This window comes from Polypterus senegalus, chromosome 2 (genome assembly GCF_016835505.1).
Source record: "Polypterus senegalus isolate Bchr_013 chromosome 2, ASM1683550v1, whole genome shotgun sequence".
NCBI lineage: Eukaryota > Metazoa > Chordata > Cladistia > Polypteriformes > Polypteridae > Polypterus > Polypterus senegalus.
This window is the reverse complement of record NC_053155.1, coordinates 69,419,298-69,446,230: the sequence shown is the minus strand read 5'-3', so window position 1 is coordinate 69,446,230 and position 26,933 is coordinate 69,419,298. Positions and strand designations below refer to the sequence as shown.

General features: G+C 39.8%; 1 protein-coding gene across 3 annotated transcripts; it reads right to left on the bottom strand.

Moving 5' to 3' along the window:
* On the bottom strand, positions 1 to 26,322 carry si:dkey-4e7.3 (uncharacterized protein LOC402865 homolog). 3 transcript variants are annotated; one of them, XM_039743900.1, is made up of 6 exons: positions 26,226 to 26,322; positions 17,680 to 17,862; positions 10,525 to 10,704; positions 8,020 to 8,131; positions 5,121 to 5,257; positions 1 to 501 (listed from the first exon to the last, which is right to left on the bottom strand). In XM_039743900.1, the coding sequence occupies exons 2-6, from the start codon at positions 17,860 to 17,862 to the stop codon at positions 154 to 156; spliced, it is 960 nt and encodes a 319-aa protein (XP_039599834.1). In that variant the 5' UTR covers positions 26,226 to 26,322; the 3' UTR covers positions 1 to 153. The 3 variants fall into 3 exon arrangements, with proteins under 3 accessions (XP_039599834.1, XP_039599836.1, XP_039599837.1); XM_039743902.1 differs by lacking the exon at positions 26,226 to 26,322 and adding an exon at positions 26,112 to 26,189; XM_039743903.1 differs by lacking the exon at positions 26,226 to 26,322 and adding an exon at positions 25,298 to 25,871.
* Positions 26,323 to 26,933: the final 611 nt, after the last annotated feature.

Here is a 26,933-nt window from a genome sequence, read left to right as displayed (position 1 = left end):
TAAAACCAATAAAATAAATTATATTTATGAAGTTTGGAATGTAAAGGGGGCACCAATGATACATCAGGCAGGAGTTTGCAGTTTAAAAAAACAATTAGAAACTACTGTATGGAGAAATGTATCAGTTATTAGTTGTACATATTAATGTTTAAATTACTTCAAAGCGTCCATCATTAGCTTCTTGAACTTTTCCAGATCGCACTTCTTCATTAATGAGACTTTATGGTCTTTCTTCAACAGACCTATATTGTCCACCACCATCATGCCTCTTGTCATCGTCCCTGTCAGCTCCACACTCACTGCACACTTTTGGGATTCTGTCACAAATGTATCATCAACAGCTGCAGCCATTGCATAGGAGTCACAAGACATAAATCCTGGACCACTGACCGCTTCTTTTTCACACCTACTGCTCTTTGCTGCTTGCATAGTGTAGGCAAAAATTCTTCTCATAAATCTGGCCTTTTCAGTGTCTTGGTCCATCCATTCTTCACAGAATTCCTAAGGAATTGCAAATAGGTAGTTGAAACATAGTTAGTTATATTAATACATGGCATAACCTTCTCAAAAATGTACATCATTCATATTTTCATTAACTTTTTAATAATTTTTTAAGGTAATTTTGGAGAAATTTTATCTAACTTAACTTGGCCATGATTAGAAACTGTAAGGTCAAATTACAAGATGTGGAAATTAGTTATTTCTTTAGCTGTCTGAGAAAGTTTAGCCATCTGTGAGGATGCTAACTTTAGTACCTTTTAGGAGACACATTAGGACATACTGTACATAGAACACTCTGGAAGAATTACATCTCTTACAGCATAACAAAGCCCAAGGTAAAGCTGGACTAGTTTCCTGAAGAATGAAAGGTCCAATCTACCCCACTCAGCTTGTTTCTAATGCATTAGTCATTGAAGAACAGAACAGAGGTTTCTATTTAATATATGATGGTGGTGTTGCTCCAAATACTGCAAACTATGGAATCCACAATTTTAGTGTGTTCTAGCAAAATGTAGTGGAATTATTGCTATAATATCTCATTCTATCTTCATTTATATTTTGCTTAGAATCACAGTGGTAGATTGTTATACCCCCCAATCATGATGGTGGAAAGTGGCAACATGTACCATGTTCATTAAGCACATGCAAGTACCGGTAAGTATTTAACTCTACTCTGTACATGTGATTATAATGATATTATGAAGAAGCTAAGGTAGACAGAAATCTTCAGCTCTTCTGGACCAGCAAATAGAGAACCTCTCTCTGCTATGTGTGCATCTGATCCTGGGTATCCATCCTACCTGATAATCCTACCTGATATACCTTATGCAAGATGCACCCAGGGGACATTCGTACCAGATGTTCCATCTCTCACAGTAACAACAGCCCTTCTCTGACGGCCTTTCATGAATAGTTAGTCCTGCAAACCTAACTCATTTAATCACTACCTAAAGTTCATGACCACAGGTAAAGATGTAGATGTAGATTAACTGGTAAATTCAATTACTCATCCACTTGGGACGTCTTTTCCTGTATTTCCTCAGGTGCAAACAAATCCAGTGTTAAAAATAACATCACGAGTGACATTCAGAACCATCAGAATTTTTTATGTGAATCTACATTAGTCACTGAATCTTGACATTGTTCAGCCAGAAACTGAAATTTGGCAGACCAAAATCCAAAAATGTAATCAAAATCACCTGCAGATGTCAAAATGGAAAGGTAAAATTGAGTGTGAAACAAAACCCAATACATAAAGCAAGAATTTTAGTTGAAGAAACACACAGCTAAGTTGTTAACCTGAAACACGCAAAATATTTTCTTTTCTTTTTAAAGCATATCCATATACTTGGAAATTGATTCCTAAGTGGCCCTGGCTTATAAAGTGTCACGTCTGGACAACATGAGCAAACGCTCATTCGACACAAGGTCAAACTAGTGGTACCCAAGGATTCTCTGAAGAGACACAGGACAGAAGGAGTCCAGTCTTCATCTCAGGTCACTGTATAGCGTCCATGTGTCACAACCATATAGCAAAATAGGAAGCTCCAGGACTCTAAAAACTTGGACCTTCGTCCTTTTGCTAAGATATCGGGAGTGCCACACACCCCTTTCCAGTAACCTAATGACCCCACATGCTCTGCCAATCTGTCTACTGGCTTCATATGAACAGTCACCAGAGGCATGAATGTTGCTGCCAAGGTAAGTAAACTTCTCGATGTGGTCAACATTCCCTCCACAGACAGACACACTGCTGATGGCTGTGCCGAAGAGGACATTAAAGGCCTGGATCTTGGTTTTTATCTAGGGCACTCGCTAGCCCAGACACTCAGATTCCTCACTCAGTCTCTCAAGAGCCCCGATCAGAGCCTCCATTGACTCTGCAAAGATCAAAGCATCATCGGCAAATTCATAATCAGTGAATCTCTCTTCACCAACAGATGCCCCACAGCTGCTGGATCCCATGACCCAGCTCAACACCTAGTCCATGCAAGCACTGAACAAAGTAGCAGGAAGACACACCTGATGAACCCCAGAATCAACTGGGGAAAATGCAGAGTTTCTGCCTCCACTCTGCACAGCACTCACAGTACCAGTATACAGGCTGGCCATGATATCCAGCAACTTCAGGGGGATCCCACAAAGTCTCAAGTTGTCCCAAAGGGCAGCTCAATCAACTACATTGAACGCTTTATGAGAATCAACAAAGGCTGCAAAGAAACTTTGCCAATATTTGCATTTGTGCTCAATGAGAACCCTCAGTGCCAGGATTTGGTCGATGGTGGACCTCTTAGGTGTAAACCCAGACTGCTCAGGTTGCTTGTAGGTGAGCAAGTGATCATGGATCCTATTGAGGATGAGCCTAGAGAGGATGTACCCTGGCACCAAGAGCGGTGTTATCCCGCTGTAGTTGCCACAATCCAGGCAATCACCCTTCCCTTCCATATAGGGATAACCAGTCCTATTTTCCCACCATTTGGGATGACGCCCATCTCCCAAATGGAAACAAAGATTGCTTGCAATGCTAACTCTGACAAACTCCTCCTTATCTGCCCTCAGAGCCCTTACAGCCGTCCTTCTCAGATCCTAGTCTGGAGTTACCATCAAGCCATGCGCTATGACTCCTCTCGATGTTATCTGGGGTGCCCTGCGGGATGAAACATGTCCTTGTGGAAACACCGGTAACACCAACACAACCCCCAGCAGCCTTCAATGTCTTGTCGCAGAAGGTCTCCCGCATCGCATTAGAATCGGCAAGTTCCCCAAACAAGCTGTGTGCAAACTCAAAAAATGCCTGATCTTGGTTAAATAATTCCAACTTTTGTGAACAGAGAATTATGAAACATAATATGGTAACACATACTGTATGTATTAGGGATGCTAAGGACAATTGGTAAACCACAAAACACTGCCCAAACACATTTCAATAAGGAAAAAATGTAATGAATCATGGCAGCCACTTCTTATTTTCCCAAATATCTTTTTGATCTCATCCATAGAAATGGGCAAAACCAACCAAGCCTGCCTGAGGAGGTCATGTCCATGTTTGGTGTTTCTCAAAGATTTTTTATTCTTTCCCCTTCATTTCTGGGAACAGCCTAGACCTCACCCTGTCACTCTTTATAAGTCATCTGAGAATCTGAGACGCTACAAAAAGCCTTCTCTTATCTCTGTACTTTTTCTAAATCTAAAAAACGTCAGAAATTAAGTAACTACTTAAGTATATAACACCCATCTGTTCATGAACTTGCTATCTTCCGTTACAAGGTCACGATCAGCTGGAGAATTACCTGGCAGGATCAGACACAAGCTGGAACCAGTCTTGGACTGGGAACCTGCTCATCACAGCATAACACCCAATTAAACCTTTCAGGTTTAGAAATGACCTTAATCTAACATGCAAGTTTCTCCAACAGTCTTTGGGCTAAAAATTGTGGTAGAAAATAGTAGTACAAATATGAGAAGAATGTGCAAGAATACTATACACCATAACTCACCTAAATGAAGCAGGATTAAGTCTGTTACTGATAAGTAAATCTTGTCACTTGTCATTATGTGAGAAATAAGCTACACTGATAGAAAACAGTTAATAACCTGTGAGGGGATACTACTGTCAATGTCACTTTAGCCACTGTATACTTTATTTGTTCATTCTCAAATAGCTTCTCTCGACTACATACAAAGTTATCATGGAGATCATAATGGCACACATTATTTAAAATGTGATCTCACAAAGTACAACATACATTTCAGGCCAACAGTATGCTCTCTAAACTTGTACTCAGCACACAGAGACACAACCTGTGTGGATAACCACACTTCTCTTCAGAAGCATATTTACATATTTGTGCTGTTGTAGATCTCAAGAAATCAGCAACTGCTTTAAGAAAATAAAAACACACATTTAGTATCACCCTTAGTAATAACAGAACAAGATGCAGAGGACAGAAAGATATGGAAGAAGATGATCCGCTCTGGCAACCCCTAACGGGAGCAGCCGATAGAAGAAGAAGAAGTATCACCCTTAGTAAAGTCCTTTTGGATTCTGTTTCCTGACTGGCGGTTTGTCTGCTTATTATGTAGCACTTTTAAGTTTGGTAGAGAGACTGGCACAAAGAATGTGGTGGCTGATACTTATTTACACACATGTGTCACCTATTTAAGGCTGTGTTATTATTTGTGTTTATGTTAGGTTTACTGGAAATTGCGCACTGGTCCAGTGTGAGTGAGTGTGTGTGTTGCATGAGAGCACCCTGGTCCTTCCCAGGCCATGTTCCTACTATCCAGCCAATGCTTTAGATCCCCATAACCATTAAACTCAATTAAGTGGGTTTAATAAATGAATGGACAGATGGATAAATCTATACTTTAATTTTCTTTTTATCCTTATACATACAGTGTGCAAGAACATTCATAAGCTAGAATTTCACAAATTATGTCATCCTTTAAAAACAGGGCACAAGATTATCACAACTCCTAAATAATCATTAAAGTTCTTATCTATTTGACTGTCCATCCATCCAATCCACAACATGACACACTAACACACACTGGCACAACACAGACCATAATATACTCCCAAGTAACTTCAGACTTCCCAAGTGATTAATTAACCTTACCCAAGACAGCTTGTTGTAACATACAAACTCCCAGGTAGCAATCTGTGTCGGGCAGAGGTATTCATTCAAAACGATGTAAGCTGCTTCTGGATCAGCTGCAAAGTTGAATTCTCCACAGACAGTGGTATTTCCTCTTGCTTTAAAAGGAAAACGCAGTAAAATACTGTCTGTAATTGCTTTGAAATCCAATAACACAACATCAGACTGCCAGAAAAACTTCAAAATATGTTTTAGAAATCAATAAATAGGTACATCAATAAATCAATAGTACGGCAATCAAATGAAACACTTGTTGATAATAGTTTAATCCTAAAATTAGCAATTTTGCTTTGTTATTTGTAACAGGATTCCACTAGAAATGAAGCCCTGAGCTCCAAGCCTTTCTCTGTACAGTATAAAAAGACAACATATTGTTTTGATGTAAACACATTTGCATACAAAGCAACACCAGTACCAGTCACACTCTTCTGAGTGAGGTATTGTCAGAGCTCAGCTAGCATGAAAAGATAAAAATAAATATTTGGATAAGCATGACAAAATCCCTAAGGTTATTTTAGCAACATGGAGACTAAAAAGTCCTTGACTCTGAATAACTCTTAGCAGGCCCTACAATAGATAATTTATGGCTGAGCTTACAATGGCTTGCTTCACTCACTTAGTCCGATGTATCCAGATGTGAAAACATGTTTACCAACTAGCTCCTAATGAGCAAACACCAACACCATACAACAATGGGCTAGGCGTTAGGAAAAGAACAAAAAAAGAGTTTTGGTGAATTGGATTCAGAATAATTTTTGGACTTTTTACAAAGCATCCTATAAAGACAGTGTGCAAACACATCAAGAAGTTAAACCTAGCTATTAAATAAACCTACACAGACCTGCAAACAGTCATAAACATACTGAAGAAAGATCGAGTTAAAATGACAGGGACGTTTACTTTGATTAAACAGGACATTAAACAGCATAATGAAGAACTTAATAAGAAATTCAAAGTTCTTTAGGATCCCAAGAATAAATCAAGGCTCATAAACATGGGTCTGGTAAACACAAAAGAATCTGTAGAGTGCTCAAATTCGGTTGCTTTTCTGAAACAGTACCTTCCAAAATGTCTTCCATCGTTTTCTCAAGAAAGTACGATTAAGTGAGTCACAGAATTTATATAAAGATGACTTACCAGTCTCGATCCTATCCAGATATATTTAAGGTGCTCCTCTTTTTAGATTTTGACCTTATTCAAATAGAAGCCCAAAAGCAAGGGCAGATCTGCTTCTTTACTGACTACAGCCAAACAACGAGAACTGCTAGGCATACCATGAATCTACTTATTGCTAAAGCTTGTGAGATTGGTGGGGTTAATTCTCTCCTTCTTTATCCAGTACAATTGAGCTCTCCAAAGATAGCACCCATAAACTGGATCCCTATGAAGTACTAACCGCATTGGATACGCTTTCATCTATTAGCATGTGGCCTGTAGAAATGTCAGGAAACCATTTAGATTACATATTGCTTTTTTCTTCCCTTATTACCACTTTTTAGAGCAGTTATTGCTGTTTATATGCATTTTCTCGCACCACGTTTGCTCCAATGTGTGAATAAGTAGAGGTCGGCTTCTACCTATGTGCCTTTTACTAAGATACATTATATACACTTTCTTATTATGCACATGGGTTATACACATTGAAGATATTTAATGATTTTTACTTTTCTTTCTGGGTTTCAATATGAGGATGGGAATCGACTTTGTTGATCCTGCTCTTGGACTCTCCTCTTGATAATTATTTTGTAATAATGACTTAATTATTAATTGTATATTTATGCTCATAAATTGGCTTTATTCTTGCACGAGATATCCATAGGATGCTAGTGCAGCTCTACCCTTTTCTTTTTACATTGTCTGTTACTTTATATAGTGGGGGAGAATCTTTCCTGAGGAAAAGATCATAAGGTTTAATGCTGTTTTTTGATAATAGCTCATGATGTTGTACTTGGAGGGGGTGAGGTGGGGCAGCTTTGAATGTACTTGGTAAAGAATGTGAGGTGCTAGGATATATGTTGTGAGAGACGGCCGGCCGACACATCCAGGCCGCTAAAGGGAGTCCTCCCTGCAGCATAGAGGGGACCCGGATTTCCACAGGGCATCAGGGGAGATGGAGTTTGGATTCACAACCCTGCTGGGGACCGTGGTTTCCACAGTGTGATGCTGCAGGAAGACGCAGGGATTTTTATTTTCCCTATAGCCCGGAAGTACTCCCAAGTCACAGGGACGGAAAAGCAGAAATACTTTCGGGCTGAAGAAAAATGAGTCTTCATCTGACCCGGAAGTGCTATTAAATCACATGGACAGAAGGACAGGAGCACTTCCAGGTCAAGGACTATATAAGGGACTATGCGAGACCCAGCAAGCTGAGCCAGAGTTGGGTGGTAGAGTGACAGAGCTGCTGGGAGAGGAGGATCGTATTTTTGTATTTTGATTATTGATTTATTTGTTTATGGTGGTGTTAGTGGTATCTACTGTGGCACAATATCAAAAAGATGAAATTAAAATATTTATAAGTGCTTTTACTTGGTGTCTTGGACGTTTGTCTGCAGGGTTTGAGGAGCGACAGCGCCCCCTTAGTGTCACAATGTCCACTTCGTCTTTTTGTTACAGCATTATTATTTCTCTGTTTGTAGTTAGATGGTTGTGGAATGGGGAGGGGTAACTAGGTGGATCTCTTGGTTCTTTGGGGTAAGACTTATATATAGTTATAGTTATATAATATAAGGGCTTTTTATTTGATTATATAGTTGCTTAAACTCAATAACCGACTGGCCAGTATATTATTGAGATACACATACAATACATACTCTAATGTAAACCATATCGAATTTGTACAGTAAACGGTCTAAGAGCTCACCTTCCATGTTGCCTCCCATGATGCAGAGTCCACTCAGTCTACTTGGGAAAGTAGGATCCAGCTTCACTGCTAATGCCAGATTTGTCAATGGTGCAGTAGCAACCAAACAAACCTGCAAGAGGGAAACGTGAGTTAAAAAATAGATGCATTGATGGATGAACATTTTTAACATACCTGTATTTGACTGCATAGCTTTCAGTAAAATCAAAAAGACTAATCTTTTATCCAAAGCAACTTACAATGGAATCCATCATAATCTTGGGAAACAAGTGTTACACAGTCAAGGTTACAAATTGGTCATCAAAAGGGAAGAGCTTAGAAAAAAGCTTGATAAGGCTAGATAGGCTACAAAAGTCCAATTGTTAATAATAATAATAATACATTTTATTTATATAGTGCCTTTCCAATGCTCAAGGCACTTCACAGAGTCTTAGAAAAAAAAACAGTTACACAGAAATTGCCCAAACAAGAGAAAACTCTTCTTAAACACATTGAGGGACTCAGAGGTTCGAATGGAGGTAGGCAGCTCGTTCTATCAGCTAAGATCTACACGTGAAAAGACTTTGAATTGAGATCTGAAGCCAGGCAGAGGTGGTATCACCAGATGCCATTCGTCAGCAGACCTGAATAGCTGAAGGAGCATAGGACCTCAGAAGTGTCTCTGTAGGCAAGCATCAAGGATTTGAACTTGATACATGCTGCTACAGAGAGCTAATGTAGTGATCTGAAAAGAGAAGGAGCATGTGCCCACCTCAGCTGGTTGAATACCAGATGTGCTGCTTCATTTTAAATCAACTGCAGCAGTTTGGTGACACATGCTGGTACTTCTACCAACAGAGGGTTGCTATAGTCCAGATGTGAAGTCTAGACCAAAAGTTGTACCACATTCTTTCTCAGAAACAGCTTGATCTTCCAAATGTTGTATTGAATGACAAGCTTACTACAGGGTTAGCAACACTGACATGGGCACTGCGTTTTCAGAAAATGGCTGCATGGATGTACTGAGTTTAATTGGACTAGAATGGGAATTGACTACATTAGGCTAAAATAAGGCATAACTGTGATGAGAAATGTGGAGATATAAGCCTATGTAAGATTCTGTGCAAAGTATAAATGTGCATTACTGGAGACCTGGAAGACCAATTACTTTGAAACCCAGTTCTTTTAGGGCCTGCAGGTAACTTGGATTAATTATAGAGTACTGTATGAAGCCTTTGTTTCCAAAATTACAGACAAGAGCACCGATGGAGTGGAGATTGGAAGTAGAGACAAACATGTTACAATGTATTGACAAAATTGGCCCCTAAAAAGCCTCTTACTGGTAGAAATGAAAACCCATAGCCATTATGGCTCCCCATAGAAATGTCAGGACCTGGTCATGCTTAGCTGTTTCTTATTTCTTATAATATAGGGTGTCCCAAAATTCATGCAAGGAGTAATTTTGATAGAGAACACAGGTTTTTAATTAAAAATTGTAAATTTTTAATTGATTCATAAAGTATACAGTATAGGGTTATGTATGGAATAGCATATCGGGTAAATGGCCTCCATGGCTTTGCTGGCACATACGCACTCTTTTGTCGAAATTTTCCATGACCGTTTTGCATAAATGTGGCTGAATTTCTTTGATACAGCGCTCAATTTCCTCCTTCAAGGTGTGGGTGGTCATGGGCTTGATGGCATAAACCTTAGACTTCAAAAAACCCCAAAGAAAAAAGTCCAACGGCGTTAAATCGCATAATCTGGGCGGCCAATTCTGATCACCAAAACGGGAAATTACATGACCAGAAAATGACTCATGCAGTAGTTGAATTGTTTCTCCAGCTGTATGACATGTGGCACTGTCTTGTTGAAACCACATGTCGTCCACATCCATATCTTGCAATTTAGGCACAAAAAGCTGGATTATCATGTCGTGATAGCGAGCACCATTAACTGTTATTGCTTGACCAGCTGCATTTTCGAAGAAGAATGGTCCAATGATGCCTCCAGCCCAAAATCCGCACCAAACAGTGACACGTTGTGGATGCATTTGTTTCTCAACAATCACTTGTGGATTTTCTGAACTCCAAATGTGACAATTTTGATGATTAACGAAGCCATTAAAGATGAAAATGAGCCTCATTGCTGAAGATGATTTTGTTCGAAAAAGTTGATGAAGTTAAATCACTCTTCCGACCATATTTTGTATGAAAATTGCGAACTGTAGCTGCCAAACCTTCATTATTTTTAAAATATAGCTCAACAATGAAAACGCGTTGTTCTTTCGTGTAGCGCTCCATTTTTAATAACCCTGAACTGTGAGCTGTCACGCTGTCTTTTTTTTCCGTTGGCAACACCTTACTGCACAAATGGCGCCAAATTCAAATCTTGCATGAATAATATGCAGTAGATTTGAAATCAGTACTGATACCAGTAAACAGGGTGATTGATTCATGAAAATTTAAATCAACAAAATTCAATAAATACATACAAATAAATAAAAACCAAACTAAAACATTATACCTGGCCTTCATTTTCTGTAGCTATCCTGATCATGGCTTCCACAGCACCTTCCTTCTGCAGTAGCTCTAGTCCTGGAGCATCTGGGTCAGGAGCATCTCCCAATCCATCTTTCCCATGGAAAAAGGAGGCAGTCAAAGGCTCCTGAATAATGGGTCTTGATGCTCCTCTAAACACAGGAATCTCCAGAAAATAAAATGATTATTTCCATTTGTTTAGCAAACTGTATATTTCCAAATAAAACAAAATTCATTTTTAGACTTGACTTTTATTTTTACCCCAACACAAACCATAATATATAGTCACAGTTCACATACAACATGCTTTATTAAATGACCTGTAAAAAAGTTCAGGACGTTATTGTATATAAAAGACATTTTAGATAGCACCTGTGATGGACAGTCAGCAGCTCAACCCATCCGGGACGCCCCTGGAATCGAAGGATGGGAGAAGGCACCTACTTGCCGACACTGCTTCCCCCAAAACGCTAGATGGCAGCTCCCCTGTAGTGTGGTGGTGCCCTGGATTCCCGCAGGGCATCTTGGGACTTGAAGTTCTGTTTCTCTCCCTTGTTTGGTGCCATGGATGCAGCCAGGCGGAGCTGTCAAAGAACCTGGGGGCTCATAATTTCCTTTTAACCCGGAAATACAAAGTAGTCACGAGGACAGAAGCCCCAAAGTACTTCCAGGCTGAAGAAAATGTCAGTTCTTCATTAGACCTGGAAGTGCCAGTCAGTCACGTGGTCGGAAGGACAGAAGCACTTCCGGGTCAAGGACTATTTAAAGGACTAATGGGAACCCAGCAAAGGAGCCGGAGTTGGGAGGAGTGTGACAGAGCTTGCTGGGAGGTGGAGGAGAGCATTATTGTTTATTATCATCATTATTATTGTATTATTGCCTGTTTATTGTGGCTGGGTGCTTTGAAGGCACTACAAAGAAAAAGGAAGAATTAAAAAAGAACTTCTTATTGCTTTTACCTTGTATCTATGTCTTTCTGTTGGGTTTAACGGGGCAACAGCACCCCCAAGCGTTTGACACACCCCAGCTCAGATATTTCACGCCACACTATACAATATTTCACAGACTATGAACTATGCTTGGATAATGTTGTGCTTTCAGGGCTGAGTTATTCCAAAGGCTAGTGGTGTCACCCTACAGCACATGTGGCCTTTTGGTGGGTCCTGGGCTAGCGTGACTGAGGTGTGGAGTTTACTTGTCCACCATGTGTTTCCTTCCTTGGCCAAAGACATTTTCTGAAGACTGGCAGCTCTTAGGATAGCCAGAACTACTGTGCATTTTTCCATGTAGAAATATTACACTTGACTTGCTAGTCTTCTGCCAAAGATACTTCAGGAGTATTTGTTTCATACAGCATAAAAGTTTACATTCTGGATTTTTGACTAATATTGGAATAAACTAAACTGTTCTTTAATTATATGGTAGCCTCACAAACAACTAAATGGTTGTGTGCTGAATTTTTCTTCACACCATCTTTCAATATTAACTATGTACTGACCTTGAAATGCACCAGTTAATTAGAGCTAACATTAGCAATATGAGCAATAGACGTATTCAAAATCATATGTATTGGCCACCATCATTTCTTATTTTAGGCAATGCACTGAAGAAGCTGTGAAGAGTAAGCATTGTCTACTCCTTTTACTATGTTTGGTCATGAGAGAGTCATTTATTACACATGCGGTGCCACTGCTCATCTGTTACAAAGTGGCAGAATTCAATTTGCCATTTGAAATGTGCTAAGATGTAGGAAGGACCAGCAGGACATGATCAGAGGATAATCTAATATCTGTAGAAATATTGAAATGAAAGACCACAGTGAGTTGGGATGGGTTGTGCCCCACAGGTGTGAGTGAAGTTGTACGAATGTGCATCAGAGTCCTTGAGTTAAATGTCAGCCAGCTTCACATCTGCTCTGTATCAAGTTTGCTGAATATATAACTACCAGTTATTATATAATATATAATAACTGGTAATGCAGCGATTTGAAAACGTGGCTCTATCCCAGTTCACACCTAAAATTTGGATACGCTACGTAGACGACACATTCGTCATACTAAAAATTGATCAGCTGAACGAATTCCACAAACACATCAACTCAATATTCCCTGCAATCCAATTCACCATGGAAAAAGAAATGAACCGACACATCAGCTTCCTGGACATCTACATTGAAAGAAGTAATGACGCCACCCTGACTACTAGTGTTTACCGTAAAGAATGCTATGCAGACAAGATATTACACTTCGCCAGCAACCACCCGATATCTCATAAACGGAGCTGTGTTAAAACTCTATTCAGAAGAGTCCACACCCATTGTAATACGAAGGAGACAAAAACGAATGAAAGACGCTATCTCTTCCACTCCATTGCATTTAATATGGTATCAGTATCATTGAAAATAGACATTTGTCTGTCAACAGACAATGAAAAAGTTACAGGAACTACCACTTCAAAATTATACTGTACATCATCTGATTATCAGAATCTTTTTGTGCTTCAGAGAAACACTGACACAATAAGATAGGGGTCTGTAAATTAGGGCTCGGAGGGCCGTAGTGTCTGCAGGTTTTCATTCAAACCCAACTTCTTAATTAGAACATTAGAACAATCTAGACGAGAACAGGCCATTCAGCCCAACAAAGCTCGCCAGTCCTATCCACTTGTTTCCTTTAAGAAAACATCAAGTCGAGTTTTGAAAGTCCCTAACGTCTTACTGTCTACCACACTACTTGGTAGCTTATTCCAAGTGTCTATCGCTCTTTGTGTAAAGAAAAACTTCCTAATGTTTGTGTGAAATTTACTCTTAACAAGTTTCCAACTGTGTCCCCGTGTTCTTGATGAGCTCATTTTAAAATACAAGTCTCGATCCACTGTACTGATTACCTTCATAATTTTAAACACTTCAGTCATGTCACCTCTTAATCTTCTTTTGCTTAAACTGTAAAGGCTCAGTTCTTTCAATCTTTCATTATAATTCAACCCCTGTAGCCCTGGAATCAGCCTAGTTGCTCTTCTCTGACCTTTTCTAGTGCTGCTATGTCCTTTTTGTAGCCTGGAGACCAAAACTGCACACAGTACTCAAGATGAGGCCTCACCAGTGCATTATAAAGGTTGAGCATAACCTCCTTGGACTTGTACTCCACAGATCGTGCTATATAACCTAACATTCTGTTAGCCTTCTTAATGGCTTCTGAACACTGTCTGTAAGTTGATAGCTTGGAGTCCACTATGACTCCTAAATCCTTCTCATAAGGTGTACTCTCAATTTTCTGACCGCCCATTGTGTATTCAAACCTAATATTTTTACTTCCTATGTGTAATACTTTACATTTACTGACATTAAATTTCATCTGCCACAAATCTGCCCAAGCCTGTATGCTATCCAAGTCCTTCTGTAATGATATAACGGATTCCAAATTATCTGCTAATCCACCTATCTTGGTATCATCTGCAAACTTAACCAGCTTGTTACTTATATTCCTATCTAAATCATTTATATATATTAAAAATAGCAGCGGCCCTAGCACTGACCCCTGTGGAACACCACTCTTAACATCGCCAGTTCTGATGAGGTTCCTCGCACCATCACCCTCTGCTTCCTGTGTCTGAGCCAATTCTGCACCCATCTAAAAACATCACCCTGAACTCCCACTTCTTTTAACTTGATGCCCAACCTCTCATGTGGCACCTTATCAAATGCTTTCTGAAAGTCCAGATAAATAATATCATAAGCTCCACTTTGATCGTATCCTTTTGTTGCCTCCTCATAGAATTCCAACATGTTAGTAAAACACGACCTCCCTCTTCTGAACCCATGCTGACTGTTCAGAATAACTCCTGTCCTTGTCATGTGTTGCTCAATCTTATCCTTAATAATTCCTTCCATTAATTTTCCTGTGATGCTTGTTAAGCTTACTGGCCTATAGTTGCTTGGATCTGCCCTGTCACCCTTTTTATATAATGGGATGATATTTGCCATTTTCCAGTCCTTTGGAATCTCTCCAGTGCACAGTGACTTCCTAAAAATATGTGTCAAGGGTTTATATATGTACTCACTAGCCTCCTTAAGAACACGAGGATAAATATTATCTGGGCCTGGTGATTTGTTTGATTTCATCTTATTTAATCTGAGCAGCACTTCTCCCTCTACAATTTCCAAATCCCTCAGTACCTCCTTAGTAGTTGTTTACCTCTGGCAGGTTATCCACTTGCTCACTTGTAGACACCTCAGAAAAATGTAAGTTTAGGGCATCTGCTATTTCATTGTCTGTATCTTTTAATTCCCTTTACTATTCCTGATGAACTTGACCTCCTCCTTAACTGTTCTTTTACTACTAAAATACTGAAAGAATCTCTTGGGGTCTTCTTTGCCTTATCTGCTATATTCCTCTCCAACTGTCTTTTAGCCTCTCTGATATCCTTCTTAATGGTTGCCCTCATTTTCTCATACGCTCACGGTTCTCTTTGCAGTCATTAGTCTTATATGCCTTATACAGCAGTTTTTCCTTTGCAACTTCTTTTTAAATCTTTATTAATCCATGTGGAGTTTTTTAGTTTCCTATTACTTCCAAATTTATGTATGTATCTGTCCTGCATTACATGTAAAACATTTTTAAACCTGTTCCACTGCTCTTCGACTGTCTCCACATTTAAAAGCTTATCCCAGTCTATCCTACTTAGACTTTGTCGCATCTGCTCAAAATTAGCCCTACTAAAGTTCAACTTAACAATTTTAGTCTTTGCATCTGTACTCTTACAAAATACTGAGAATTGTATTACATTATGGTCACTTGACCCTAGTGGTTCAATCACCTCTACACCCTCAATTCTATCCTGATTATTACAGAATACTAAATCCAGATAGGCTTCACCCCTTGTTGGTGCTTTAACATGCTGTGTTAAAAAACAGTCACTGATTACTTCTGAAAACCTCTTATGCTCCTCCATCTGTAAGGTTATCCCAGTTAATATTTGGATAATTAAAGTCCCCCATGACTATAATATCCCCTGTAAATTTGCCTTTTTTATATTACTAAAAAGATGTGTGTTGAAATTACTGTCTGAATTGGGTGGTCTATAACACACTCCTAAAATAAGACCTCTTTCCCTATTTTCCAGGCGAAGCCACATGTCCTCACTAAGATGGGGCTCATCATCCAACTGAAGAGGTCTTACATTTAAATTCTGTTTGGCATAAACAGCAACCCCACCTCCTTTTCTGTTCTGTCTATCCTTCCTAAAAAATGTGTATCCCTCTATGTTACACTCATCCCCATCTTTGTTATTTAGCCAGGTTTAATGAGAAATCTATTATTATTGTTGAAACACTTATTGCTCGAGCTGCGTTTTTACACTTCATTTTAGTTGCGTCGCCTGTTAAGATTCTCCGTCCTTAATTTTTTATTTTAGTCAGTTATTTTAAACAGCCCAGAGGGGACTGGGCAGTCTAATGGTCTGAAATCCCTACAGATTTTATTTTTTTTCTCCAGCCGTCTGGAGTTTTTTTTTTGTTTTTTCTAAATGTTGTTGTTGTTAGCTGAATTCACGGTTTCTAATTGCTTCTTGTTAGCAATACAATGCAAATAACAAAGAAACTACCTTTGAAGAAGGGAGAAGTTTATCTGTTTTAGACCACAAATCATTTGGATGATCTCTTTGGAACAGAAAAAATGTCCGCTATAAGAATGACCTGACATGACAAAATGAACACACTAATACCATCTGTTATTTGCAAGGATTGTTTTATAACTGAACAGCTGGGTTGGAACAAAACCCCGCAGCCACTATGGACAGACCCCTGCAACAAGACAGCAGATTTGCTCCCATGGATAGCCCTTACCATTTTCTAGTACCTTGACTGCTTGTACCCGTTTTCTTCTCTGTGCCTTTTGCTGCTATAACAGCATGTGCCCCCCTACTATCTCTGGTTGAAAGAAGTGGTATCACCAATGGATAAATGAATCAACTAGCTCGTGGGTGTCGAGCTCTGGTCCCGGAGGGCCGCAGTGGCTGCAGGTTTTCATTCTACCCATCTTCTTCATTAGTGACCAGTTTTTGCTGCTAATGAACTTCTGCTTTTGTTTTAATTAACTTGACTCGGACCCCTTAGTTGTTTCTTTTCCTTAATTAGCAGCCCAACAACAATGAGACACAAAACAAGCCACCACACGATCAGCTCACTTGTGCCAATCACACAACATCTGAAAATAAAGAAAGGTGGAGGTCTCACTAAGGTTGATCTCTCAGGTCACCACAATATTTGGATGTTGTTCTTAGAAAAAACAGGAAAATCAACAGTTTTGGAAATGCCTGTTGTGGCAGAATGAGAGCACCAACAAGCCATGGAATGAAATAACGGGCTTAATTAACAGCAAGAATCGGCTTCTCATTAAGAGTGGAGTGAATATGGTTGGTGTCTGACATCCCAGTTTAGCTGGTCATCTGTTAGCTTGTTTCACATCTCATTTCTGTTTGGCTGTCATTTAATGAAGAAAGGAATCAGTTCAGGCTATTAAAAAGAAGGGAAAAGGAGTTAATTAGCAGTGAAAACTGGTCACTGATTAGGAAAAGGGTTAGAAGGAAAACCGGCAGCCACTGCGGCCCTCCAGGACAGACTTTACAGACCCCTGCAACAAGACAGCAGATTTACTCCCATGGATACCCCTTACCATTTTCCATTACCTCGACTGCTTGTACCTGTCTTCTTCCCTAACCCTTATGCTATAACAGCATGTGTCCCCCTGCCATCACCAATGGTATCACCAATAGATAAATGAATCAACCAGCTGAATAGCCTACCACTCAATTTTGTTTTGTACCTTTCTACCCATCCACTCCTTTTCTCTGATCTCACTGATTTCAATGAAGGGTCACAGCCTATAAGGACTGTTACTTGTGTAAGGTAGGAGCCAACGCCACATGGAACACCTCTCCATTAACCGCTATGTCACTGTGTCTCCATACAACTGTCTCACCATCTTTATTTTCAAAGCTTTAACTAAACATTTTGCATTCACTTTGTTTGTGACTGTGCTAAATAAAGCGTCGATGCATTAAAGAAATGTCACAAACTTCAGAATTAGCATCATGATCTTCATTAGGCAGCTAGGCCCTGATTTAGTCAGTAAGCTGCAGTTACCTCTAGTCTGTTGCCCATTTTGAGAACTCTGAGCACATTCCGGCAGATGTTATCCAGAGACGTGTTCCCATGGACACAGGTTATCCCAAGAATTTCAACATCTGACTTTGCTAAGGCCATCATGAGGGCCTGCGCGTCATCAACCCCACAATCAACATCAACCAGAAGCAACTTTTTAGGCATCTATTGCAAGGGAAAAAGAAAGGCAAAAATGAAATGAGTACAAAAAAAAATTACATAAAAGAACCAAACATTCAAATAATAATGTATGGAAAATGTGTGTGCTTGTTTTTTTGTTTCTCATCCCACAAGGACAGAAATCCCTGCTATAAGGTGACTTTCGCTCTTACTACTCTGATATTAGGGAGTAATCAGAAATATCAACTAGCGTGATTAAAATAACATTTGTTCGATTTAGAATGTAGTTTTTATTTCCAGTCTTTTCCCAAATGTCCACATGTTGTAGATTTATGTAACAACACACAGATTGTGCCATTAATACCAAGACGTCTTCAGTATTACTACAGCCAATGATCTTTTTTGACGCCCATACAGAAGACTGTAGAAATGTACGCCCCGAAGCATCTGGCGACTTTAGTTTTTGGCACACAGGTGGCAAACACCTGAAAGCACTGATTTCTGAAAGCACAGTCTGCTTGGAGGGTTTGACACTCGAGGGACTGCCAGCAGGGGTCCTCAAAAGTGCTACTGAATTTGACATGCCTCCGGGTTTCTACTTCTGTAATTAATACTTAGTTAATCAAACCACTTAATCCAGATCTGGGTTGTGGTGGGGAGGCAGCAAGAAATTAGCATGGACAGGGTACCAGTCCATCACACACTTATACTGGGCCAGTTCGGTATCACCAGAAGGACACCGGGAGAACATGCAGACTTCACACAGACAAACAAACACCTACCTTACATGGGCTATGAACTCCTGAAGTGGCAGCTTCAAGCCAAACCAGTTTACTTGTAATAATCTGCTATTAATAAAACTGAGAAAATGCCCTGGAGCTGGCGTCCTGCCCGGGGTTTGGTTCCTGCCTTGTGCCCTGTGTTGGCTCCAGCAGACCCCCGTGACCCTGTAGTTAGGATATAGCGGGTTGGATAATGGATGGATGGATAATACTCTTGAGGAAATAGTAAATGAACTCATAGACGATTCAACGTAAATAGTTGACCACCCTGAATCAGTATGTCTGTGAATCAATTTCAAGCTGCATTTCCTCTTTTTAAAAAGCATTCCAAATCTGTAATTGAAATTTTAAAGAAACTTACTTAATAATAATAGCATTTCTTCAAACTCTCTCTATTGATAGACTTTGACTTTTGAATTCAGTTTTATACCGCTAGCTCTTGTCTGTAACTTGTACATGAAAAGCAGATGTTTGTTCAGTATATCATTCTTTATTCTTCACTGATTTAAAAATAAAAATGTAACATTTCATTTCCTGCTGCCCATTGTCCAAATGTCCATTGCATTGTGTAAATAGCATTCTGGTCTGACTTGTTTTATTGCCTTTCACAAACACGCTGCAGAATTGCCTTGTTATCACCATTATTTAGCTTTGTGGCTCACACTTTGTGGTTCTGTTCATGAAGCCCCACCACCGGTCACACCCGTTAATCACTACATTATTAAGTGGCACCATTGAAAACATTCTAAGCAGTTGCATGTGCTTTGGGAAATGTAACACATCTGACTGCAAGTCCATACAAGAGATAGTGCGCACTGCACACACCAGCATCGGGACTTCTCTCCCTTCCATCATAGTGGAGAATCCCTCCTACAATCTCTTTTCCCTTTTTCCATCTGACAGAAGGTGATTGGAGCCTGCAGACCAACACTGCCAGACTGAGCAACAGCTTCTTCCCAAAGACAGTCATTCTCACGAACACAATGGTATCCCCTGTCCTTGTGTGTGCCCCCTTATCCTGCATGTCTCTTGCCTACTCTTCTGTTCTGAATTCCTTTGCATTCCTTGTCCACTGCACATGTCCCATCATCACTGATTGCTGTTTGTCTACATAATTGAACAGATGTTGTTCCTTGTTCTACATTTCCTTATATAAAATCCCCAGCCCCTTTGTATTGGTATATTGTCATATTCATTATCAACATGTTGCACTCTGTCCCTGGGAAACATAATGTCTTACCACTGTCTAATGTACCAAAGTACAGTAAGTGTATCGATGGTATGACAATGAACTCACTTGACCAGACTTAACTTAAACGCTCACCTTTTCTTTCTTAGATTCTAGTGACCTACAGTATATCTGTATCTTTGTCCTTTATTTATTACTACTTATACCAAGGTGCTGTTGCCTCATAGTCCAGGAGTCCATATTCTCCATGTGTTCCAATTGGGCCTGTTTTGTTAATTTGTAAGTGTAGCTGAATCTTTAACAACACTATAAAAAATGTCAGTAAATTTAAAGGTAAAAATACTGTAAATGGTGAAAGTAAAAGACCTTTTCTGAAAAAAAGAAAGTTATGCTCTACTGGAAATTACCTGTATATCTTAAACCAGGGGTGTCCATACTTTTTTGGCTTGTGAGCTACTTTTAAACTGACCAGGTCAAAATGATTTACCTACATTAAAAAAAAATAAATATATATATATATATATATATATATATATATATATATATATGTACTGAGTATACTTTATATATACTGAGTATACTTTATACATAAAATATATGTTGTCATATCTTGCATAATTAAATAACCTTTATGGCACAATAACAATTCACTACAGTATTTGGATTTAATAATCTTCATCTGGGAAAAGGCTGACTCGCATAAATAAGTACAGCGGAACGATGCTTCGGTGTGTCTGCCTTTGCTTTTGAATTCAGCCGAATAAAAAATGACGGCTGTCCGATTAACTGCGATTTTAGTTTCTTCTCCTTTCTCATTCTCAGATCGCTTTTCGGAAGGACGTCAGTTTCCTGAACAGTAGTTTTTAATAACAGTTCGAAAGTGCCTTTCCACGTTTTCCTTCTTTGGAATAGCAATGATAGATGACAAATCAGACAAACGCACTTCGATTGTGACATTGTAAGAGAAAGAAATCCTCTTCCAATTCCACATCCAGCTCATTCCCTCAATCAACCCAACATAATTTTTGCACTTAGATAGCCGGAGTTTTGCAGTGGCTCGCGTGTTTGATCGTGCGTGCGGGATGACCAGTGTGTTAGAAGAGAAGAGATCTCAGATTGGCCGCCCTGTATTCCAATCAAGTGGCAAATGAATAGGGAGGATTTATGATAGACTAACATTTAAAAAAATTTTTTTTCAATGCAACACGTTCTACCTGCACTAACCTTGCGATCTACCGGTCGATAGCGATCGACGTCTTGGGCACCCCTGTCTTAAACAATACATTTCATTAGTTTTTACAGCCAAGTTCTGTAAAATCGATATTTTTCTACCTTCAAAATATGCTAAATACCGTTTACTGATGCATTACAATTACACTGAAAAAATCTGTTAATTTTACAGTGTAAAACTTAAATAGCGAGTGTAAACAACCGCAAAATGTAAAACGGTAAAGCGCTGTTTGCGTAAAACCGAAGTTACAATATTTGCATAAGGACACGCCCCCTTTACCATATTGTTCCTGGTGAACCGCATACCTGTGAATAGTAGGGACAAAAACTTAAACCAAATTCGCGGACGTATTTTTCCCTGCGTGCTGAAGGTTTTTTGAGGTTATGGAAGCTGATTTATGGTGGGTTGTATTCTATAAGTTGAACGCCATACACCACAAAAGCAAACTTGACTTCCCCACCAGACAACGTGCCATACCTTCCCTAAACATTGAATTGTTTTCAATGTGTATAATTAAATGGTACGTGTTTACTATTGGATGTTATTACTTTATTGATGGAAGCTGTGATCGGGGGTTTGACCCTGTCAATACTTTCTAAAGGTTTATTGATTCACATATTTAATATACTACATGAATTTCTGGTTATGGTTAAACATTCCCTTCTGTTGGAATGTGTTGCAAAGAAAAAACAGTTTTTACTACAGTTATACTGTAGATCTAAAAATACTATCACCTTATTTATTACAGTAAAATTCTGGCAACCCAGCTGCCAGTATTTTACTATAAATTTAACATTTTTTTTTTTTTTACAGTGAACATCTCGGGGAGACTTTGTTGATGGACTGGGGGAGCCCGGGGCTGGACTCAATATACTTGGCAATGTTGCGTTAGCATTCATGAATGGCGACCCTGAAGTGGATGGATGGTTGGGTAGTTGCACTGAGAGTAATTGGGAGTGGACTTACAGTATTATAGTATTACTTGATGATTAACTAACACTGTACATCCACCCCATTCACTTAGGTAGATTGCTTCCTTTAACACATCACATTTTAGAATGATCTTGTAACTCATCTTGTTTACTTTGCAAAGCCTCTTGTGATAGTGCGCATTGTGAAGTGGATAACATAAAATACACACTGACCGAGGTGACAGTCAATAATGACATTTACATACTAAGGAGGACAGTGTGCAACTGGGAATTTTGTTTTTGTCAGATGGCCCCTCTCTCTGATTGACCAGACCACAGAAAAGCGCATTAGTTTGAAAGAGAAGTGTGCCAGGAGCTCTCAGAATGGGCACCTATCACTCGTCCGTGGCAAGCAGAGGTTCATTAGCCTGACGTGACATTGCTTACCTAGGAGCTGTAGCAGCACTCACCACAAAAACTGGACTGAACGGAGTATACTGGGAATCTCTGTTTTTAATTCTGTGAAGTAGACTCTTGTTCACATGCACACACAAAGCACTGGAGTTGTCCCCAACTCGGCTCTAACTTTGAAGAACTGAGAGCAGAAAGTCATTCAGTTCCTTTAGTTGCTCACTCCATGCTTTTTAAAGCCTTTTACTGAGTATCTCTGTAACTTTAACAAAAGATTCTCTAACCCACTTGGTCCAGGTAAGGGACTGGGTGTGCAGCAGGAAACTGCCCTGGAGGAGAGATGCCAGTCCACGGCTGGGCCTGCTTATACACATGCAGGGCCTGGTTTGGAAACACCAACTTAGTCAACTCTACTTTGAGGATGTAAAAGGAAAATCAGATACCTGAAGGACAAACCACACATAAAAATAAAACATATAAAAATATAAAATAAAACATATATAAAGATAAAAAATTAAAACGGAGAACTACTGAGCCTGGGATTCTAAACCAGAATGCTGCATCTATGAGGTGGCAGCACTGCCAACTGCACCACTATGTTTGAACTTTACCAATTATTGGCATTGTTGTCTACCTTGTGCACAATGATTGCTGGAATAGACTCCAGCTACCCATGACCTTGCCTTGGAATGGATGCCATGCAGTATATGCACTAAGTCTATCAATCCATCAATCCATTATCCAACCCGCTTTATCCTAAAACAGGGTCATGGTGGTCTGCTGGAGTCAATCCCAGCCAGTACAGAGTGCAAGGTAGGAACAAACCCCGGGCAGGGTGCCAGCCCACCGCAGGGCACACACACACACCAAGCACAATTTAGGATCGCCAATGCACCTAACCTGCATGTCTTTGGACTGTGGGAGGAAACCCACACAGACAAGGGGAGAACATGCAAAGTCCACGCAGGGAGGACCTGGGAAGCGAACCTGGGTCTCCTAACTGTGAGGCAGCAGTGCTACCCAGTGCGCCACCTGCACTAAGTCTATTTAGGCTTTATTTCAAATGGATGTGCACGGTTTAGGACATTAGAAAATGTGACGGGAAACGGCCATTCAGCCTAACAAACTTGTCCATTCTATTCATCTCGATTGTCCAAAATAACATCAAGTCAAGATATGAAGGTCCCTAAAGTCCTACTCCCCACCACACTGCAAGGTGATATATCCCATGTGTCTGTGGTCCTTTGTGTGAAGAAACAGTTTTTAACATTTGTGCGAATTCTGCTCTTAACGAGTGTTCACATGTGTACCCATAAATTTAGTTTAAAGTAACAACTGGGATCCACGGTACTAATGCTCTTCATAAATAAAAATGAGAGCTGGTCTCAGTACAACAGGCTGGTATAAGAAATGCGGGTGAGACTGTAGACACGGTCAGATGTCTGGCCACGGGAGGTGCCGCTATTAACTCCACGGTGGTACAACTTTGTTTGTAAACTCCCCTTTCCAATATCGAGGTAAGGATTAATCTCAAACACAATCTGAACTCTGAAAGTACTTTAATTCCTGTTGCTGTGGTTTTTCGCAAGGACACACAGCATTAATGGCTCAAGTGATAGGAGAAAAGGACAAACTATTCTCACAAAGTGCAGCAAGTAAACAAAGGAACAAAAGACTTGCGAAGCCTGAACTTTCACCCGGAAATATGTAGGAAAAGTTCTACAAGCGTTTCTAATATTCTGCCATTTAGAGGTCGCAATTCAACCTGACAAAGGACTTTCTGACAATAAGGTTAAACACTTCGGTCATGGTGTCTCTTAATCTCTGTTTGCTTGAACTGAAAAGGCTCAACTTCTTTCAGCTCTCCTCAAAGCCCACACCTCTTACTCCCAGAATCAGCCTCCATCCTCTTCTCTGGACTGTTTCTTAGCTCTGCTCTGTCTTTTATGTAATATGGAAACAAAGGCTGAATAAAGTACTCCAGGTGACACCCCAATATTGCGTTTTATAATTTAAACATAAACTATCTTGACTAGGACTTCTCACATCATACATGTCACCTAACACCCTATTAGCTTTTTTGAGCATTTCTGTACACTGTCTGGATGTTCTTGTTACTCTTAGGAGGTTATTGACTTATTCACATGTAGAAACTTCAATATGATGCAAGTTCAAAGCCATTGCAGTTTCACTGTCTGTATATTCTAGCTCACCTTTACGATTTCTAATACACCTCACTTCCTCCTTCTACTAAAATACTGAAAGAATTTCTTGGGGTCATCTTTTCTGTACTATTTCTCCGCAACTGTCTTTTAGCATTCAAAATATCCTTTGTGACGTTTGCTCTCATATGTTCTCTGGCTGGCACTGCCGTTATTTAACTAACATGCCATTAGCAGCTGCTTTTTCTTTTTGCTTTGTAGTTCCTCATTTATTCACTTCGGAGTTTTTGTTAATTTCTTACTGCTGCTAAAATTTTGGGATGAACATGTCCTGCATTATATGTAAAAAAAAAACCTTTGAAACCTGCCCCACATCTTCTCCACTGTTTCCAAACTTAATAGCTTTGCCCAATTTATCTTACTGAGGCCTACCTACAAATGCTCAAAGTATGCCCTGCTAAAATAAAATGTAGCTGTTTTGATTTAGAATATTCACTGTATGAAAACACTTTGAAATCTATTATATTAAGCTCAATTAACCTTCGTGTTTCAATGACCCGCACCTCTTCAGTTCTGTCTTCATTATGACAACATAATTAATCTAAACCACCAAAATAAGGCACACACACACACACACACAGTCCCCAGGGCTGATGCTTTACAATGCAGTACTGTTGTTAAAAGCACAGTCATTGAACACGTCTGCAAACTCCTGTTATTTTGGTCCGCTGTTTGTAAGGCTAACCCAGTTAATAAGTTTCCCGTGACTGTAAATATCCCCCCTCTAAACCTACCTTTTAAATATTACATAAATGTAATTGTCTGCACGGGGAGGTCTATAACACACTCCTAATATGAAGCCTCGATCCCAAACTCTGTCCAGTCGAATCCAGACATCCTCACTAAGCTGTGGTCCATCATTTAAAAGAGGAAGCCTTGCGTTGATGTTATGTTTTACATACATAGAGAATCCACCACTTCTTCGTTTCTGTCTTTCCTAGGTAATGTATGTTATATATTCTCCTGCCCGTCTCTTTTTTTAAGCCAGGTTAGGTTTAGCCTAATAGTTCTTTATAGCTCCACTCTGAAGCTGGCCTGCGACTTCTTTGCAGGTCATACTCTTTGCTGCACTCCCTTGTCTTCTCGTCAGGCTGGCTACACGGCGGAGCCTCTGCACGCGTCCTAAGGTGTCGCGCATGCTCATTCTAGGCATCGCGTTGCACGGAGATGAATTTATAGCTAATACCCAAATCTCTATTGAATTCAGTTCCATTTCCGACTCCATCGTTGTATCTTTGTGTGATATCCGGTACTCTTCTTTTAGTCGCGTGAATTTCGGACTGTAAACGGTCACCATATAAGATGTGCACATGCGCCAACAAGTGACTGGAGATTTAAATTGCCGGGAAAGGCTCAAAAGTCACCAATATGGCATTTCCTCCGCTATATTCTACGCTCGTCTGCTAAGATAAATCGAAAGTTTTTAAAACGTCAGGCTGTGCAGTTTTCGCTGTCATGTAAGAGGCCACATTATAATTATTATCATGTTTTTAAAATAAAAAAGTCACGAGACACACACAATTTGGAACCACAATAGTCATCACTTACGAATAACAAAAGCACAACTGGTCCAGCTATTTACGTGCCATTTAAGCTTAAAAGTTCCCGTCAGTTGTGAAACGCGGACATCTCGATCGCATGCACTGGACCTTTGTCACTAACCTTACACCTGCAGAGCACATCAAGAAGGTCTCCTTCTATCTGTCAGCCCTGCCGCTACCGTTGTTATCACTACAGTTCAGAGTGGGCAGGCCACCAGTTAATCAATTGTGACACAAACGAATACACGCAACGTGCGATAAACAGCAGGCACGTTCGGTCAGCATTCTGATACTAGCCAATCACTGGAATGTGGGCGGACCTTAATAAATGATCTGATCATGCTGCCCAGTTCTTGTTTCCGTTAAGTATGCAGGTATACACTTTAGGCAGAAATTGCCGTCATTCTGTGTATTTTGTTTTTGAAACGTCAGGCCCTATGTAATACGTATCGTTGTATCCCTTTTTATTGTGCTTAAACACGGTGTCCACCTCAGACTAAAAATATAACACGAGGTCACGATGATTGCACTAATGGGGAGTTTTTAGAAGGAGGATGAGACGATTGGGGGATTTAGTTTCTTAGTGCAGAAAGAATTATCTGCAACTTAATATCAGCAAAACTAAGGAATTGGTTACTGGCTTTGACCAAAAAGCCTCCACACCCAGTTACTATTCAGAGGGTGGATGAACTATAGTAGATTCAGAAAGTGTTCAGACTCCTTCACTTTCTGGTGTTGTAGATTTACTGTAATTTTAAATTGATAAACTTACCATTTTTAAAAGATAATACATACTCAGTACCCCCAAAACATAAAAGTAAAAACATAT

Bases quoted from the DNA above. Each gene is read 5' to 3' on its own strand.
- si:dkey-4e7.3 (XM_039743900.1), bottom strand. From the start codon at position 17,862: ATGCCTAAAAAGTTGCTTCTGGTTGATGTTGATTGTGGGGTTGATGAC. The intron at 8,132-10,524 runs GTATAATGTTTT...TCCCTCTTGCAG, and splicing joins CTACAGAAAATGAAGGCCAG to GTTTGTTTGGTTGCTACTGC. The intron at 5,258-8,019 runs GTGAGCTCTTAG...TTCCTTTTAAAG, and splicing joins CATGGGAGGCAACATGGAAG to CAAGAGGAAATACCACTGTC.